The 14,895-nt window shown below is 45.9% G+C and overlaps 1 protein-coding gene across 5 annotated transcripts in view; it reads left to right on the top strand.

Moving 5' to 3' along the window:
• The window catches only part of RALGAPA2 (Ral GTPase activating protein catalytic subunit alpha 2), a 115,845-nt gene that overhangs the window by 11,903 nt on the left and 89,047 nt on the right, over nucleotides 1-14,895 (top strand). For all 5 annotated transcript variants that reach the window (XM_057433119.1, XM_057433120.1, XM_057433118.1 and 2 more), the window contains exons 4-9: nucleotides 7,185-7,242; nucleotides 10,572-10,615; nucleotides 10,888-11,062; nucleotides 11,622-11,737; nucleotides 12,119-12,257; nucleotides 13,537-13,736. In XM_057433119.1, coding sequence (XP_057289102.1) covers nucleotides 7,185-7,242; nucleotides 10,572-10,615; nucleotides 10,888-11,062; nucleotides 11,622-11,737; nucleotides 12,119-12,257; nucleotides 13,537-13,736 — 732 coding nt within the window. The remainder of the gene's footprint in view (nucleotides 1-7,184; nucleotides 7,243-10,571; nucleotides 10,616-10,887; nucleotides 11,063-11,621; nucleotides 11,738-12,118; nucleotides 12,258-13,536; nucleotides 13,737-14,895) is intronic.

Raw genomic sequence — 14,895 nt, forward strand, 5'->3', positions numbered from 1 at the left:
CTCTCAGCACAGATTGCTTTGCTTGTTTATTTTGTAGCAGTGCATATTGCTGTAGCATTAAGTGCCCTTGTGTTTCACAGCTCCTAAATAACAAAAGCATACTGTGGTTTTCATATAGCTTGCACAATAAGCTTTGGTTTTGCTGGGTGCTCTTAATTGCTCCAAGTCCATCATTCTTGTGGAATTTGTGGTTCCTTGAACTTGGAGAAGATGAGAGTGAGGCCAGACACAGGGTAAGCATGACCTCGTGAAGGATCTGCAGAATTACAACCTGATGTAGCTCGTGCTGTGCTTCTAGACCCTTCTGTGTGCCAGGCCCAGCCTGCCCCCCCACGGCTCTCGCCCTGCTGAAGTGAGTTGAGGCTGGCAGGGGCGGTGAACAGGCACAGAGCTGTCTGTTCTGCCTCCCGTACAACCTCAGCAGCAGAATACTGATGCACCCGCCCCAGCTCTCCTCTGCAGTGTCCCCAGTATGTACCCAGCAGGTGATGTAAACTGGAATGTGAACGGGCTGGGAGCCTCTGCAGTGCTGGCATTGCACACGCTCAGGTTCATGTGAAGTGACTTCAACGAAGTGTCGTCCCAGAGCTGATCATCAATAAACTGCTGGAACTTGCCCAATACACTTTGAGCTCTGTGTTTTATAGCAGCGGGTACTGATCTCAATACAGTGGTGCTGTCCTCAGGAGCACATCTAAATATAAACTACAAATGGCCATGTACTCAGAGGATTAAGATGTGATATAAATCCACTGCGGCACGGGTTGCTCTGCTGTCAGAATGGGAATGTGATGACTACAGAAGGAACCTGAGTTTGTTACTGCAGGTGTGCACAAGTGACTTGTTCTGCAGATGGTGGTGCTAATTCTGTATAGGTTTGTAATTGGCTGCAGTCTGTTAGGAGCCCTTTGGAAAAGTAGATTCAGACCAGGCACAGTAAATACACCACATGTGTCGGAGGAACACCGGCTGTGGTGTGGGTGGCCAGGCAGGGCTCTGCACTGACAGAGCACAGGAGCAGGCAGTGCTGTATAGCACTGCCCACTAATGCACATAAACATCATTTAAAATGTACAGCTGTGGTTCATACTGCATCAAGGTTGCTGTGGGTGTTTTAAATGTTGGATTCTTCCAGCACATTGTAGGACTGCTTTATATAGACTCCTGTGTGAATTAGCAATAGTGGTTAGGCAGCTTAAAGCAAACCTCAAAGCCAGTGGTGATTTTTAGCAGGTCATTTTCAATGCCATAAACCCTGCATCAGTGACACCTTCACTGCTTTCACATTCATCACTCTTTACAAAGGACTTTAGTGCTGTGATGCTATATTTTATGAATGTGCAAAAGGCTGTTCCATATCTGCAGTTTTCTTGGGCTGGTTTGCTTATCTGAGGCTGTTGCTCCTAATTACTTCCTTCATTTAGAATAAAACTGAGGAAAAATGAATTCTGTTGAAATAAATTGTGTATTGAAAGAGGCCAATGTGAAAAGTACTTGTAAAAATCTTTACAAAGAACAATCAAGTCAGGTTATTGTTGAGTTCTTATTGCCACAGGTCCTGGTTTCTCATTTCTTGGGGTTATCCTTTCTATTTAGCTTTTCCTCTTTATTTAACTTTCCTGTTACTATTTGCATTTTCCTCATGTCTGTGCAGCTCAGTGGCTTAATTTCCCCATCTGCAGGTTATCTTACACTTGAAATCAAATTACCATTAAGAGTCGCAGCTTTAAATTCCGGTTATAGGCTCTGGTACAGCTTTTCGGTTGATTCCCGGTGCCTCCTGTGATTACCAGTTCCACTGCTTAACCCCGAGTCTCTCACACACACTTGGCTGGCTAATTCTCAGGCTCAGTAGAGTACCAAGGGTTTATTTGTTTACAGGAATAAAATTACTTACAGCCCTTCTTCCTGCATGGAGAAAATTACTTTTTGAACCAGCCTCAGTTTCTTCTGCCATAATTCTGACGGTTCATCTATTGCTGCTCTTTAAATGACATTGATGTGACTTTTACAGCGTTCTCTTGTTCGTTCTAACTATATGTTTCATGTGTCTGACTTCAGAGACCCTGCTCTTTGATGCTGTGCCTAGGGCAAGAGTATCCTGTGTGCTTTGGGCAGATGTTTCCCCTCAACTTATAACTAAATAATTTAGTGGTGCAGTAAATGGAGTGTCCCTTCACGCAGACGGAAGCGCTGCAGGCACATGAACAGCAGGCTCTTGGCTTCACCCAAATCAGTGAATAGGGGCTGGAAAAACTCTGAATTACTGCAGGTTTTAGTAGTTGAACAGTGAAACTCTTATGGAGGTGCCACCGAGCAGCGCTTGACCTGAGGTGTAGGGGAGCTCGTCTGCATTTGACTTGGCTTAAAGCAGCTCCACCTGCCATTAACAGAAACTCCTTATGATGTCCGGGTTGTAGTAAATAAAGCTATTTTTTGTCTCAGAATCCTTTCTCCTGGAATGAACATTAGTGGGAACCTGTCACTGACATTGCCTCTGAGAGCATGTTCAATCAGCGAGAACATTTGTGTTGGTTGGTGTTTAATAAGAGGCTGCATAGCAAGTTACAGAGCTCTGGGACTCTATTGTCTACGTATTGTCTCGCCTCTGTGGAAATTCAAGGGGAAACATCCAGGCTATGGGGGTCTTCAGTGTGATTTGGTCCCAGCCTCAGCCTGCCCTGCCTCTGCAGCAGGGCAGCACAGTACACTGTGACAGGCACAAAGCCACCCGTGGGTTTGGTTCAGCAAAGCTGGCACAATAACAGACCTTTCCATAGGAGCTGCAGGATTGGTTAAGCCAGAGTGAATCTGTGGAAATAGAAATCCTGGTATCTTTTATTTTCCTTTGATAAAAGAGAGAGAGAGATCTTTCAAAAAGCAGCATCCTGTGTAAACTAAGGTTTAAACTGAACATTATTCCTAGTCATGCAGGAAGTCCGGAAGAAAAAGAACTATGGATAATCAGTTAAAAGAACTGACAGATACCCTGATGTGTTGATCAGTAGTAATACCTAATTTCTATTTCAAGTGTGCTATAATGGATTACCATATAGATGCAGCAAAGCACTAAGCATTAAATAGATCTATGTGTTTTGTGAAAAAGCAATATTATTTCGCACTGTGGGGTTTCTTAAACTATTTCCTATTAGTCTGCTGTGAAACCAGAACCAGGAGTCAATGGCCAGCGTGGATTCACAGCGGTGCTGCTCCAGCTCTAGGCTGGAGTGGAAGCAACTGTCATTTGTTTTGTAGGAAGAGCAGGATGTGTTTTTAGAACACCAGGGGTTGGGAGGGCATAGCAAATGCTGTTGGAAATGAGATGTTGGCAGGACAACAGCCGGAGCTTGCTCACGATGTCCATGCTCCCCTGTCACGCTGTGACACCGCCTGCGCCTGGGCCCTCCTGCACACATGGGGAATTCCTGCTTAAAAATTGCTCGAGCTGTAGCTTTGAAAGAACTTGGAACATGAACAAGTTCTATTTGATAGTGCAGACTTGGAGCCACGATAACTTGATTTGCATTGAGGAGCAAATGTGGGCTTTGAAGTCAGGCTCTTGATATGAGTGCTGATGTGCTGCAAAGCTTTCCTATCTTCATTAGGAAGCTGTGGTGCAGGCAATGCGACCTGGTCACTGTGGCAGTGCAGGCAGGTGATTAACCACATCTTTGCATTGCTTCAAAGTGTGTCATATATATATATATATATATATATATTTCCTGGTTTTTACATGCTGAAGCAGAGAATAGCATGGGAAATGACTGAAGTGTCTCGATTTTTGCTGTATGAAACACATGTTGGGATATGGAAGCCTTCCTCAGATGGAAACCTCTGTCCCCTTGCTCGCTATGCCAACCTTTTGACTCAAGTCACCTAGGAAGGGTGTTTGTGTTTTATAAAGAAACCCCCCTCTAAGTGTGTTATTTCCTTCCCCAGCCCTGCCAGCTTCATGCAGTTCAGTTGAGCTTGTGTTCTGGTGGTGGTTGTACTCCACAACAGCATTTGCTTTCCTGGCACAGCCTGCAGTTCACTAGCGCTTGGATGTACAAGTTGTTATGAGTTGTGTTTCAGAACGGGTCTTTATTCTGCAGCTTTGCCACCTTCCAGCTTGCACCTTGTCCTGGTTCACTGGACATGACCCTTGTGTTCAGGTGGAGGTGGCAGCATGTGACACACAGGATGTTCATGCTGTGCTGTTGGGGGGTGACACCCAGTTTCCCTCTGCGCTGTGTCTGAAACAACTGCTGGGTAGTGACTGAGCTGAGCCAGCTGGGATGTGTGGCTGCAGAACTGCCCCCAGACCATGGCACAAGCTCTTGGGAGCACGTATGGTTTCTTGTGGCAGCCAGGGAAAACCTGCTTGTCATCAGATCGCTCTCATAAGTGACACAGGAGTGAGCCGTGCTGGTGTTCGCATCTGGTGAAGCAGACGTGTTCCAAGGACAGTTTTTGGTTTACAGTAAGGAATTTCACTGTGCCATCTGCGGTGCACTGGGACGTGATTTCACTGGTGGTAGTGCCAGATCTTGACAGCTTTCTGATTAAACATTCTGATACGGCAGTGGCAGTTGCTTTTTTGGAGGTTTAATACAGTTGCTTCTCAGAAGTGAGGGGTTTGAAACAGGTGAGAGAGGATTTACATCCAAAGACAAGCTGAAGGTATCTCATTCCTGTGGTCTGTGAAGGGAAGCTGGTTTTGCTGTAACAATCCACTGTACTTCTCATAATGGCTCAAACAATGGGGACAAAATGTACGTGGTTTTGACCGGTTTGCCATTACAAATGTGAAGATATTGGAAGGTTTCTGCCTGCAGGGTGTTCTGATGCTTGAACCCAGACAGATTTTGCTGCCAGTTTGTCTTAGGGTTTTGTTTAACAGAGCTCTTCCTCTCGTGTTACGGGCTCTGATGTGTGCTGGGGTGCAGACTGAACCCTGCATGCAGAGAACCACCACTCTTGCAGCGACTTGAAGTATTTGGGATTCAGGCAGAAGCTCCTTTCTGCCCTGTGCTGGGTTCAGTAACGCTCAGCGTCAGAAATGGGCTGGAGAAGTGGTGGGCTGCGACTATTCCAGTATTCAGATGGATAACAACAATTCTCTGTCTGCGGATCCTGCAGTCTGCTTGGCAGAAGCGTGGCCCCTTCCTACCAGGTAAAGCCCCAGTGTGACTCATGGCCTCATTTTTAGCCTGTCAGAGCCTTCATCCCAAGCGCATTCCTGCTGCCCATGGATGGGGAGCCAGACCTCTGGCCACCCGCCCCACTCTTTGGTCCCTGCTCCACGGTGCCATGGGGGTGAAACAAAGCACACCACAGCATGGAAGGGATGGGCCCCATTTCTGCTCCAGGTAAACCTTTAGAAAGGCCAAATGCTATTGGGAGCATGTGCCTGGTGAAGGTGTGAAGAAGGCCAGGCTGTCAGTGGGACCTGAGGTCTAGTTCCCCAAGTCTATGGACGTGCCATCACTGCCATCTTCCGCCATGGAGAAAGGAATGCTCCATTTCCAGAAGGACTCTTGGGAGTGTTGCACATCATTTCTGAGGTGGTGGCAAAATAGACAAGTCTGTCCTGTCCCATCTCTGGAGCACGCTGTTTCCAGCAACAGTACTTTGGCTGTCTCGGAAGGGATGCCCACACTCGCTTTCTTGGCTGTGATGCTTTACTTCCTCCTGTGAGCTTTTATGTGCAAAAGACCCACAAACGTTGCTTAAATGACCTGGCATTCATTTGCATCCTGCATGGAGTATTTCTGGAAACTTAAAGGTGCTTTGTGTGCAGAACTTTGTTCCAGTGATTCTGTTTGGTAATTAAGAGGAGCTCTGTTAGTCATTTGTAACATCGTTTGATCTCATTTCCGGGAGTAGATGTTAAAAGCTGGTTTCCCATTTAAATGTATCTTAATTTCATATTTCAATGGCTGGAAAGGTGTGAGATCAGGCCTGTTTTTCTGTGGGATCCATGTGAAGCCATGTTTGCTCTCTCACTGTTTCTGGGAGCTGAGCAGCAGTGAGTTCCCTGCCCTGTGTCACTAATACACCTCCATGCTGAGCCCTAGTCTGTACTGCCAATAGTGTAAGAAAGAGGAAAAAGCTGCTTGGAGCCTGCTAACTGAAAGTCCTTTTAAAAGTCATATTTACTTAGGTAAGACCCTGGATAGTTTTGATTTGTCCAGATTATTTACTAGCATTGCCATCCACTAAACTGACAAAGAGCAACGTTTGCTGGCCCCAGCTGCTCTTTCCAACCAAGATGCTACGGCTCCATTCAGGAAAGCCCTCAGGAGCGTGCTTAAACGCTTTGCTTCGTGGTGCCCTGTGGGTAACAGAAGTGAGGGGAGCGGGTTTGACCACGGCCTCTCCCCCTGTTTGAACTGCTGCTGGTGCCATCAGTCCGGACCTCCAGAGGCCGCTTGTGCTGTTCCACAGAGGAGCTTCCCTGAGTGCTGCGCTCTGAATTAACTGAGCCCAGCTTTGTGCAGCTCGGTTCTGCTCCCCAGCTGAAGGCACAGGGAAAGCACTCACTGCAGAGATCACCACAGCGCTCTTCAGCCCTGCCTTAGCCAGGGGTCAGAGCCCCTTAGATGGGGAGAGGCAGACCGGAGCCCCAGGAGCTCAGGACCTGGGCTGTATCGACCCAGTCGTTACCGATCACTGCAGGGGGAGTGTAATCCAAAGGGAGCTGCTTGGAAATCTGCAGCTTCTGCGTTGGAAAGCAGTTTATATTTGGGAATGCCAGGTGTTGGAAGGTGATGGTTTGGGAATGCCAGGCGTTGGAAGGTGATGGTTTGGGAATGCCACGTGTTGGAAGGTGATGGTTTGGGAATGCCAGGCGTTGGAAGGTGATGGTTTGGGAATGCCAGGTGTTGGAAGGTGATGGTTTGGGAATGCCACGTGTTGGAAGGTGATGGTTTGGGAATGCCAGGCGTTGGAAGGTGTTGAGAAAGGGAGAGCGGTTCATGGCAGTGTCATGGTATTTATTCAGGACCATTCCAGGTATCTTTCTCTGCTATAAGGCAGGAAAGTAATGGGCGAGAGTTATGCTATGATACGTGTTTGCTAACTATTGTGTTCTCAATGTGTACATTGCCATTTCATTGATGTCTTGTGTATTAATTTCTCTGTATCCTCTGAATGAGCCTGTTTACTACAGAAAATGTGACTTTTAGTTTTGTTTCCTGCAGAAAATATTGCAGCTGCTACCTGAGAGGATTTTTTACCGATGGCATTTTCGCAGTATAGGTAAGAAGGAAGGCTTTAAAGCTTCCAGTCAAATAAAATCAGTGTTTTCTGTAGTCAATTCCAGTTCTGCAGGTCCTCTTAACCACCAACTCCCATAGTATTCCCATACAAATAGCACTTACATGAGGCTGGCAGCTGAAAAATCTTGAAGCATATGGAAAATGCTTTTACCTGCTCTAAGAGCTCTGTGTGTTCCTTGGTTTGTGTGTGTTTGGTTGCCTGCTTCACTTTGATTTTGCACAAATGCCTTTTAAATTTTATGTTCTCAGATTTATCTGTGTCCTGTTTCCTTCTCTTCCATGTGCTGGAAGCTATCGAGAGGATGGGGGTCATAAACCAACACATCTTTTTCTACTTAGGTCTCCCTTTGTGTTCACAGACTAACACCAAAGCTAGGATTGAGGAGGGTTGTGGAATCTGTATGTTGTGGTGGTCTTTTGCATGTGATCATAGCCGAGATGCCCGTACAGACCCATAGCACTGAGTGCGGCTCCTTGCCTCACGATGGATGCTGTGGAACTCAACCCTTGCCACCTCCTGAAGCTCATTCTGTAGAACCCAGGCTGTGACCAGGGGGCTGCTCAGCAGGTGAGCATAGGCTGTGCTAAACTGAGTGCAAGCCATGGGGCTGCTGCAGTGAAAGGAGCTTCATTTCAGCTCTGATACCCTGTATTCTCTGTGCAGCTTAGTCCCTTAATGTTTGTGAAACACTCAGTTGTCTCACACTATTTGTGGGAATTAAATGAAGAATTTCTGGTTTAGGGCTGGGACAGTGAAGGAAAGAGATTCAGGACAAAAATGCAAGCTCTTTGATAGCTCTTTTTGGTCAGTTTTTCTTCTAATGATTGGCCCCTGATCTTTCTGTCCCGTGTAAGTGGCATCATGAACGCACAGTGTTTGTGCAAGCGTGGCCCCAGCTGTCTGCCACCGATTCCCATATAGTGGAGGATCTGCCAAGCCCTCCGTTAGGATGTGACACTGGCCACGACAGACAGGAGATACCGGTGGGGCTCACTGGGTCACACCAACAGCCTGTCTGCTCCTTCCCCAGATTCCCATGGGATTTACTGTGCATTGTGCCTCCTGGAACAAGGGAAGGAACAGGGGGAGTCCGGCAGGGAGTAGTGCTGGCATTAGTAAAGCTCTGCTTTATTGCCTAGCCTCCTGTCCGCTCTGCATGCCTTGGGGGGCAGGTGTGCTGCAGGAAGAGGTTTCAGAGGCACGAACTGAAGATTGTATTGAAGCACGTGCATGGGAAAGGACAGGATAAAGTTGCCAGCTCAGTTGAGTGCTTGGCTCAAAGCACTATCTGCTTCTGCTATACTTGGCTTCTCCTAAAGGTAATAGAAATTGTGGCAGGCTTGGTTTAGTCACTCCCCAGCTTTGGAGATCTCAGTAAGAAAAGCAGGATTCATTTTTCTGCACACTGATCATGTTTAATAGAGGATTTCATACAGTTTGTATAGAGCTTTTAACTAGATTTAAATATTGGACTCAGACATTAATGCTATGGGAAAAGAAGTGTCATTGTCTTCAGTTAGATGAAAGTCAACTTTTTAATGGTTTCAATATTCCCTGCAGCCTCCAGTGCTGCTATAGGGAATGTTGAGACCTGTGATCATACGACAGGAGCCAGAAAGCACAATTTATTCCTCTCCTCATTTAACCACATAGCATGAAGCTGGAGTTAAATGGGCACAGCCCTACTGAAAGGTGCAGTGCATTCACTGTGATAGTCAGAGCACCTTTAATCCAGTGAAGTGCCTGAATGTGATTGTTTCCTCTGAATTCAACATCTTCGATCGGTCACTGGTTTGAAAGTTCTGGTCCCAAATGCTGCCGGGGCACTCACAGGGTTCGGGTTTGCTGTCTGTAAAAGCACATTTCAGCTGCTGGGGAAGGGGGTGTATTTCCTCCAAGCAGTAGGGTTTGGCTCCAGCACCATTCTGTCAGCTGCTATGTTACCATCAACACAGGGCGTTTGCTGGCACACAGCTACAGAGTGGAAGTTAAAGGTTAAGGAAGGAGTCTTGTCACATTCCCAGTTAGCACTGATGGGAACAAAAGGAGACATCTGCTTGAGCGCTTGACTGCCGTTGCACCTGAACTAGTGCAGAGCAGGCTGGGTTCAGTCAGTTGTTCTAGAGCTGGTACATTCTTTATATTTCTGCTTCTTTTGAATAGTCGTATCTGGATAATTTTTCGCCTGAGTGTGATAAATGAGCTACAGAATTTGGCAGGGCAGTTATTTACAGCTGTACCTTGTGAGTTGTGCTCGATGTTCCCATGCATTGAAGTGTATTTGCTGGGTATGTTAATAATTCCATTTAGTCTTGTGGAATGGTGGGATCCTGAGGGAAAGCTCCCATTCGGGGGTGTACAGAATTCACAGACACAGGGGGATGAGCAGCTGAGTGCTCTATCATAGAATCATAGAACCATAGAATAGTTAGGGTTGGAAAGGACCTTAAGATTGTCTGGCTCCAACCCCCCTGCCGTGGGCAGGGACACCTCACACTAAACCATGGCACCCAAGGCTCTGTCCGGCCTGGCCTTGAACACCACCAGGGATGGAGCATTCACAACCTCCCTGGGCAACCCATTCCAGTGCCTCAGCACCCTTACAGGAAAGACTTTTTTCCTTCTATCCAATCTAAACTTCCCCTGTTTCAGTTTTAACCCGTTACCCCTTGTCCTGTCACTACAGTCCCCAATGAAGAGTCCCTCTCCAGCATCCCTATAGCCCCCTATCATGTTACTTTTCTCAGAACTGGATTAAAGCCATGTTTTACCTGGAGCATTTGAGCTATAATCACTCTGATTTGAAGTGCAGGGTGGTTGGGTTGGGATCTCTAAAAGCAGAACTGAAACATTTTGCAGTTTCATAGCTGTGTGTATAGACATGAACGCAGTACGGGTTGCTAGCATCATTTTCTCACCATTGCTGTCAGCGTGAGTGTATTTGTATGCATTAATCCTACCAGTTAGGAGTAAGGAAGGTTTCTCCAAATGCAATAACCCAAAATTCCCCCTCCGTAGCTTATGTTTAATGAGAATAATTTGAGAAACTGTCAGCTGGCTGAACCCAAAGTACCCCACTGGAAAGAGAAGTCATGTTTAATCTTGTAGCACTGACAATGATGATTATGGTTGTAACTGGATTCACTTTGGGGTTTTCAACCCATAGTCTTCCTTTTCTAGGACCCTTCTCAGTACCCACATGGCAAATGGCACTAAACTGGCCTTTCTCTGGTACTCTTTATATCCGGTAGTGGTGGCAGTGTCCATCTCAGCATCTGACATGTGCCTGTTTCCTTCTTCTCACCCAGGGTCGATTCTGAAGAAACTTTTGCACACTGGGAATTCTCTCAAGGTATTTCTCTGGGATGATGCATTCATAGTGCTTTCCCCTTGGATTCCTATGAGGTGTATTACTGTATGGTTTTCTATTATCGGTGGTTTTCAGCTTGTTGGGCTTCGTTAGTGTTACTTATTCACCTTTTAACCACAAATTTGATTGTTGTAATCCTAGTCTATTTAATATTTATCCTCAGTCACTTTGCTGTTTGTTTCTTCACGATGTCACTGTTACTGTACTTACAAATCTGTTTTAATATCTTCTGCTGCAACATCATTCCCTCGTAGATAAGATGTGAAGGAATCCGCCTGTTTCTTCTCTGGCTCCAAGCGCTTCAGACTAACTGTGGGGAAGAGCAGATATTAATATTTGCATGCCTCGTGCCTGGCTTTCCACCCCTTACCTCCTCCCGAGGTCCCTGTACACTGGATAACCTCATTAGCCCTCCGAATTCACCGGATGGTGAGTAAATGGACACCATTTCCATGAGGGGCACATTGCTTCTCCTGCCACTGGGGTTGTGGTGGAACTGCAGAGCTTCTCATGGGGAAGGTGTTACATGAATGATGTTTGTCTTTCTGGTTTAGAGATGGACCGAATTTGCCAAGCTGTTGTATTTAGTGCAGCTGTGCAGCCTTCTGGTCTTGTCATTCTCAGTTCAGAACGTTGGGTTTGTTGGTTCATGGTTGCCTTTTGTGGGGGTTTAGTTAGTTTGTGTTTCTGCTGGAGCTGCAGCTCTATGAACATGTTACTGCGCAACCAGTAGGTGCAGAGATGTGCAGTTAACCTGCAGTGACTGCTTGTGTTAACCCCCAAACTGCTGTCAGGCAGAGGCTGGTGCCACCTTCGAGTGTATGTGGTAGGGCTTGGGAAACATGGGAAGCCCAAGTGGTTACTGACTTCATACAACGGTTTTGTTGTGCATTAACGGTTGTCTTCAGATTCATCTTTTTCTAGAAAATACCTTTTATTTAACTGTTTTGGGGGGTTCTCTGCGTAAAACAGTTTCGTTTTATTTTAGCCAAGATTTCTCCAGAAGAAATAACCCCACTTGTGCCAGCGGTCTCTGGAGAGAAAATTGCTGAAGACCAAACCTGCTATTTTCTTCAGCTGCTGTTAAAATACATGGTGATTCAGGTGGGGAGGATACATGATTTTAACTCTTCATATTCATACTTATAGTAGGAAGTTCAGCCTATGCTGTACCTGCACGGAGCTGGTTTTGCCCCTCCGCAGGAACAAGCTGTTTTCTGCACTTTCTTCCTCTTGTTTTTGAAAGGAAAATCATCCTAAAGCTATTTCCTGGGCTGTTTTGGTTAAAATAAGTTTTGCACACTTGTGATAAGAATTGCTGAATGTTATCCAAACTTGCAGGATAACTGACTGCTTTATGTGCTTGTGGCTGCATGTAGAAAATTGATCTGGGGAAAAGATGTGGTTTGTTCTCTTGGCCACATTGCAGAGCTGAGAAGACTATTTTATCTTGTTTGTTTGTTTCTCTCTAACTCCATGACAAAGGCTGCAAGCTTAGAGTGGAAGAATAAGGAGAACCAAGACACTGGGTTTAAGTTTCTCTTTACCTTGTTTAGAAAATACTACCTTCCTCACTTGTTTCCATCGTTCACAAAGCTGACCAACCTCTACAAGCCTGTCCTGGGTGAGTAGTGAATCCTGTCCTGTAAGTCGAAAAAGAAGTAACAGTGACTGTGCTCAGTAGCATCTCTGTTCCCTGCCTCATATCACCACAGTTCTGCTGAATGAGGAGTTTTCCTCCCTCATCTCATGATTTGATGTATTTGTAGTGTATTTTGATTGTATTTGATTGATATTTGTAGCAAACTTGTGCTTTTCTGAGGTAGTCCAGGAAGCTGCTGCTGCTCAGGCTGCATAAGGGCTGGCCTGGTTTTCCTTTCCTAAGGGCATCTCCACAGACATAGCATTTACATGGAGTGAGCGAGGACTCTGTAACTGTGATGTGTAATGACAGAACATGCTCTCTGATGGGTTTGTTAAAGAACCAGCAAGCTGCCCCAGGCTGAGGGAGCAGCTAACTTAGTTACTCTCATTTTACTTCTTGTTTCCTTGAAGAGAAGACGGGAAGAAGGGCCAGATGCAAGGAGGTAAGATGCACATCTGCAGCTGCAGGATTAAAAGCATGTTAATTCAGAAACTCTCACATTTTTCCTAATTTTTCTACTGAATTATGTATGGGAGTCAATAGGAGCAGTGGTGTTAATCCTCACTTGGTGTACTGCAGCCTCTTCATCATCCTTCCCCAGTCCTCTGACATCTAATTCCTGTCCTTTGCACTTCGATATTTAGTGTCTAAGCTCACCTCGGTGCCACTTCAGCTCTGTTCACAGCTCCAGCCCAGGCCTTCCATGTCTTTGAGCTGTGCACCAGTGACTTTTCCCTAACTCTAAGCATCTGAGTGAATTATGACCCAACCCTGTCTCCCTTCAGCGACCTTCCACTTCTTCCCATGTATTTTCCTTCTTTTATTTCAGTTTATGCAATGCTCTTTGCACCAAGTATCCTTTTTCTTCTCGGTCTTCGCACTGTGGAGTGTTCCAGAGCCTCTTCTCTTTCTCACTGTACTTCATTAATAAAACTCTGTGAAACCTACGGCATTAACCAACACTGTAATAGTAGTTCCTTGTTTCAGGTTTTGCCCTTCGTTTTGCAGCCCTTCTCCTTTGCTTTCCTTTGTTTTGCATGATACAAATTATAATCTGCAGGGAAAATCTCTGCTTTTATGTTCTTGCTTTTCTTTAGGGGTAGCAAAATTCTGACAATGTAAGCATTACTGTAATAAAAGCAGTCAGTTACTGCACCCGTTAGTTCATATGGAGAAGATGCTGGTGACACGTTCAGGACATTTAACCACACTCTGGAAGTTTTCTCAGATGAGTTTTTCTGTCTTTTTATCTCCCTAGATATTCCTGATGTAAGACCGAGGCCAGTGTACATCCCTGCAACACGGAACAATGAGAGTGTCTATAGCACCAAGATCCCCTACATGGCAGCTCGAGTTGTTTTCATTAAGTGGCTTGTTACCTTCTTCCTCGAGAAGAAATACTTACCTGCTGTTCAGAACGTGAAAAATGGGGGGGAAATGCTCCCTAAAATCATTCAGGTGCTTTGAAGTTCCTCTCTTTTTCCTTATGTTCGTACTGACCTGGTGCATGATCACCGTGCACTGACAATGGGAGCAGGGAAGAAATGCTACCCCTGGGTGAATAAATGATATATTTGACTATTTGTACTTTGATGGAGGAGGGAATCTCCAAGGGAAACCCTTCAGGAATCCACTAAAGTTTGTGGCTTTTCTCTCATAGCTATTTGCTTCCCCAGCACCATCAGTATTATGTTCAGAGCTTCGGAATTCAATCTGTAAACTGTCATTCGTGCATGGACCATTTCCCAGCGCATCAAAGGCCTCTTTGTTTCCCTCTCAATTACAGCAGCTTCATGCAATGAGATATTAGAAAAAGACTGCACTTTCAGGTTGCTGGTTGAGACTTCTGTAGGAGCAGGGGCTCTGCAGGGATCTTGGAGGGATAGGTGTGTTTCTTTAACGAGACTCCAGCCTCCTGTTAAAAGTTTAGGATCAATGCCAGCTTCTGTTCTCTTGAATCACAGGTGAGTGTCAGGTCTGGCTCCAGTGGGAAAGCCTGCAGGAACTATTGTGGGAGAACTGTGTATTTTCATGTCAATTGGTTTGGGAGCCCTTTACTGTAGAAGCTGGAGGCCCTAAACCAGCAACTGAAAGTGGCTTTTTAACTGATCTTTTCTTTCTGACTGGAAATTCCACCTTTTAAACTGCTGTGCACCAACAGGCAGAGCCGGGAGAAAGAACTGTTCCCATCTTCCTGAGGTTTATAGAGAGCACACACACAAATTTGGGTTGCATAAAGGTACTGCTGCCTCAGGGTGGAAGCTGGTTGGGAGTTAGCACTCAGCTGCTGGTGTGTGCCAGCCTTGGGCACACGCTGACCTCTGTGGCTCTGAATTCACTGACTGCAGCCTCGGCCTGGCTGGTGAGGCTGAATCTCACCCAAAGCTTCCTTGTGAAAAGCAGCAGAGATGTTAGTGTTGCTCTGTTGCTGCCCACTTGGCTGAGCAGAGAGCAGCCTCACTAACATGAACAGAAAGCAGAACTGTGTTTGGGTGATGCTTGTGTCAGTGTACGCTGGGATTCTGGTAATTCAGAAGCAACTTTTAGTCCTCTGCCTGCTCCTGGCTGCATCACTTCAGCCTAGCAGAGTGCAAGATGTTGCAAAGTACATGCAATT

The sequence above is a fragment of the Pezoporus wallicus genome, unplaced genomic scaffold (genome assembly GCF_028554395.1).
Source record: "Pezoporus wallicus isolate ANWC-B61680 ecotype Strahan unplaced genomic scaffold, APGP_CSIRO_Pwel_v1 contig_5416, whole genome shotgun sequence".
Taxonomy (NCBI): domain Eukaryota; kingdom Metazoa; phylum Chordata; class Aves; order Psittaciformes; family Psittacidae; genus Pezoporus; species Pezoporus wallicus.